The sequence below is a fragment of the Rhododendron vialii genome, chromosome 12a (genome assembly GCF_030253575.1).
Source record: "Rhododendron vialii isolate Sample 1 chromosome 12a, ASM3025357v1".
NCBI lineage: Eukaryota > Viridiplantae > Streptophyta > Magnoliopsida > Ericales > Ericaceae > Rhododendron > Rhododendron vialii.
The window spans coordinates 7,240,508-7,244,443 of NC_080568.1; the positions used below are offsets into that span (position 1 = coordinate 7,240,508).

Sequence of the window (3,936 nt, forward strand, 5' to 3'; positions counted from 1 at the left end):
GTTGAGTCAAAAATAAGTTCTTTACAATAGCAACCAATCGCGACCATTCAAAAGTGTTCTGGATGGTCTGTAATGAAACTTTTCTAGAGAGAAGTTTAATGAAACTTTTCTAGAGAGAAGTTTAACCCTTCCTGGAAAAGTTCAAAAAAACATATAGACCGTCCAAAAGTGTTTTGGACGGTTGCGATTGGCTTTGTAACAACTATTCACAGTTTCACTTTAAAAAGATTTTCTCTTTGGGAATGTATGGAAGGCTATTGTGTGAAGGGTGTAGATTCAGTTTTGTTTTCGAGATTAGTTGCGGCAAATTTCCCATGATCGAATTAATGTTGACATCAGTTCTGTTAGGGTTTCAAACGGGAAGATGCCAGAAGAGGGTCTTTTGATAAATAACTTCAAATTAAGGCAGACGGTGATATATCAGATACTTCAGGGTACGATTTTGCATTCATGAGAAAACCTCAGGGAAAGTTACTGAAATTAAAAGGTAAAAGGATGGGGGTAATTTCGGTATTCGACGTAGAATCGATCAGCTCCCAAACCCTAGCCATATAAATAGAAAACATACATCCCTCGAGCTTTATCAACCTTCACTAGGGTTTTCCAGAGCTCCGAAGCTATATAGACTTCTCTCTCTGCTCTCTACGCTTACCACTTTGCAGCCATGGTGAGTCTCTCTCTCTCTCTATAGATCTGAAAACCTGTGTAGCTCGTTATTGTTTTAATCGGATTGATGTGAGTGATACCCTGAATCTCCATTTCTCTTATGGCAATTTCGGAGAACGACTGTATTGGTGATCTGTTTGTGTTCTTGTTCACATTTTCCTCGTTCACTTTAGTAATAGAACAAAGGGAACGTGTAAGTTGTTATATGCTGTTATCAGAATAGGAAAACAAACAGAATCTACCAGTCTATGATTGTTCCCTCAACGTTACAGCTATATACCGAGGGAATTGTGTTACTGTTAGCAGAATACTTTATTCAAAAGCATCTGTTTGTTTCGAATTAAGTGTTCTACCTAGAAATATTTTACCCGTTTTTCAGTGTTCCTTTCAACGAAAGGCAAGGAAACAGTGTGTATTTTTTTCCGCAAAGCACATTTTTCATGACTTGTAATGAAAAATGTCGTAGGGTGAGTTTTGGTGGATTTTTCGATAGTTATGGAGACAAAATCCATGGGCTTTGAGTTCATCTGTGCTGAGCATAGATTGCCCTTGAGCAATACCTTGTGGATCTATTTTGGGCATAATATCAACATTCCTTCAGCCTCATTTAACTGTAAAGTATTTTGAAAACTCTAACCAAATGCCTTAGAGTATATCAACAACTGCCTTTTGTTGTGTGAAAACCTGAAAAATGTCTCGCATAGGAAAATGTATGTCTCGTGGCATAACAAATGTAAGTATTTTTTTTTCTTATTCTTATGAGTATCACATATGCACAATTACAAAAAGCTTTTCTGACAAACATAGCTATGTATGTTGTCTTTCTTTTTCCCTCTTCCAACGTCCAAGGTCTGCTTTGTTTGCGTTTTATTTTATTGATCGGGTGTAACTTTTGGCTGTTCAATACTATGTGGGAGTTTTAACAAGATTCAGTTGTTGTAGTCAAGGAGCAGGAAAGTCAGAGAACCCAAGGAGGAGACTGTTACTCTTGGTCCCAGTGTACGGGATGGGGAGATTGTTTTCGGTGTTGCCCACATCTTTGCCTCTTTTAATGACACATTCATCGTGAGTACAGTACCATTTTTTCCTATGTGTTAAAGTTCGTTGAGGGCCGTTTCCTTATTACTTTTTATGCTTATGTTTATGTTTACTTATTACTGTTATGTTTTAAAGTGTGTCGAGGGCTGTGTACTTATTACTGTTATGTTTATGTTACAGCATGTGACTGATTTGTCTGGAAGAGAAACCCTTGTTCGCATTACTGGTATGATGTAATGACTCTTGTTACAGTCCGTTGTTTTCTAGAGGAGCTGTGCCCTTGTCTGATAACTCTCAGTGCGGAAATCACATTGCTGTTTTGTTAAATTTCAAGCCATAAATTTTTGTGATAAATTCAATGATGAAAATTAAATTTTGTGTGAGAAATAAAATTGTACTTAGATACCTCTTCTACAAACTCCAAAAACCACATGAGGTACACCGTTAATCATTTCAATATACTGCATGGTCTGGAGCACAGACTACCCGATAATTATGATGCCAACCCTCCATTGGCTGTTTTTTTTTTGTTTTTGTTTTGGATGGGGGGGAGGGTTACTGATTTTCTCGAGTTATGGACAGTGGTTCATATTCTGTTTAAGATATTATTGTAAAACAGTAAAGCAAATGTTGTTTTATACAGAAAAATATACAATTCTGTTTGTGTTTTTCCTATTGTATATTATATGCTAGCATGTGATTTTGAGCTGATGTACCTCTTGCGATTCAACTTCAGCTCCAAGTCTTGTATCAAAATTACAATTCAATGGTTTTAGCTAATCCTCTCTTTGGCCATTGACATGTTTTCGTGCTTCTGCAATGCAGGTGGAATGAAAGTGAAGGCTGACAGGGATGAATCTTCACCCTATGCAGCCATGCTTGCAGCCCAAGATGTTACACAACGATGCAAGGTCTTTGCGCTTTCTGTTCATTTTCTGCCAGACAAACATGATTGAGCATGCAACCCTAGAAAGAGCGGTTGAATAATGAAAGTTTCTTCTTGAATGTAATAGCATAAAGAAAGCAGAGTAGTTTCCTCAATTTTTTTTTCCCAACTGGCATCTATAGTGTTTTCCTTTTCATTGATCTCTCTCTCTCTCTCCCCACACTTTAAGTTTGTATGTATGATTGCATGTATAATGTATTGATTATTACTTGAACTGACGTCTGTTGGACTCTCCTATCTATGATGAATGCAGGAGCTTGGCATAAATGCTCTTCATATTAAGCTCCGCGCTACAGGAGGTAACAAAACCAAGACGCCTGGTCCAGGTGCCCAGTCTGCCCTCCGTGCTCTTGCTCGTTCAGGCATGAAAATTGGTCGCATTGGTATGAAGAAACCTCTTCTTTCAGCTTGTTTTTTACTAGGTTTTTGTCGTTTTGTTTGTTGTACTTTTGCAATGGGTAACCAAGTGGTTTCAGGTTGTTTAGCTTTATTGCCTTCATTTTTATAACTTCTGTTTTTACTAGGGGAATATCCCACTGCAAATATGCTTTGCTTGTGTTTTACTTCCCAAATTTCTTCGCCCTTTTGGTAGATAATATATTCTTGCTCTCAAAACCTGATAGGTATTATATATAATGACTTCATTCCAGGTTCACTATGCTTCATGAAATTGTCATTTGTGTATGCAACTCTCTGGATGAATTATGGTTGCTAATTTATCATCTCCCTTGTTGCAGAGGATGTGACTCCTATTCCCACCGACAGTACACGCAGAAAGGGTGGCAGAAGGGGGAGGCGTCTGTGATTTGCGGCATTATCATGTTCAATGTTCTGCATTATGTTCTAGCATGTCTGCAGTTATGTCTTGGGATATTTGGTTCCCTTGCTGCCCTTTATTTCTTGTTGGTTTTTGAAGAATTTCGTAGGTTTGGATATTATGTTTTAAACATGTCATGATTCGGAATGCGAGAATTTGAAAGAGAACTATAGAACTTCTGGCTTGTCTTATTATGCTTTGCTGTCTTATTTTTATCCTGCATCAACAATGTCTTTTCTGGTGATGCATGAATAATATGGTGTTGGAAATTATTGGGGTATCATAGGTTTTGTTGTCTAATCTATTTAGAGTCTTACTATAGTAGTCTCTTTTGAGGTTTCTTGGATGCCTTGCGGTTATTGATACTTGGCTGAATTTACTGGAGCGAAGGGTAGAATGCTAACGTGCTAGGTTTTTTTTTTTGATCAGAGCTAACGTGCTAGGTTGGCACCTACCTTTTTACCAATCA

At 37.7% G+C, this 3,936-nt stretch overlaps 1 protein-coding gene across 2 annotated transcripts; it reads left to right on the forward strand.

Annotated features, from left to right (window-relative positions):
- The first annotated feature begins 516 nt into the window (after nucleotides 1-516).
- LOC131310380 (small ribosomal subunit protein uS11y) lies at nucleotides 517-3,661 on the forward strand. Of its 2 annotated transcripts, XM_058337364.1 has the most exons (6): nucleotides 518-667; nucleotides 1,609-1,731; nucleotides 1,885-1,930; nucleotides 2,530-2,615; nucleotides 2,904-3,033; nucleotides 3,388-3,661. In XM_058337364.1, exons 1-6 carry the CDS (start codon nucleotides 665-667, stop codon nucleotides 3,453-3,455), a joined length of 456 nt encoding a protein of 151 aa, XP_058193347.1. In that variant the 5' UTR covers nucleotides 518-664; the 3' UTR covers nucleotides 3,456-3,661. The 2 variants fall into 2 exon arrangements, with proteins under 2 accessions (XP_058193346.1, XP_058193347.1); XM_058337363.1 differs by having other exon boundaries at nucleotides 517-667; nucleotides 2,904-3,661.
- The last annotated feature ends 275 nt before the right edge of the window (nucleotides 3,662-3,936 follow it).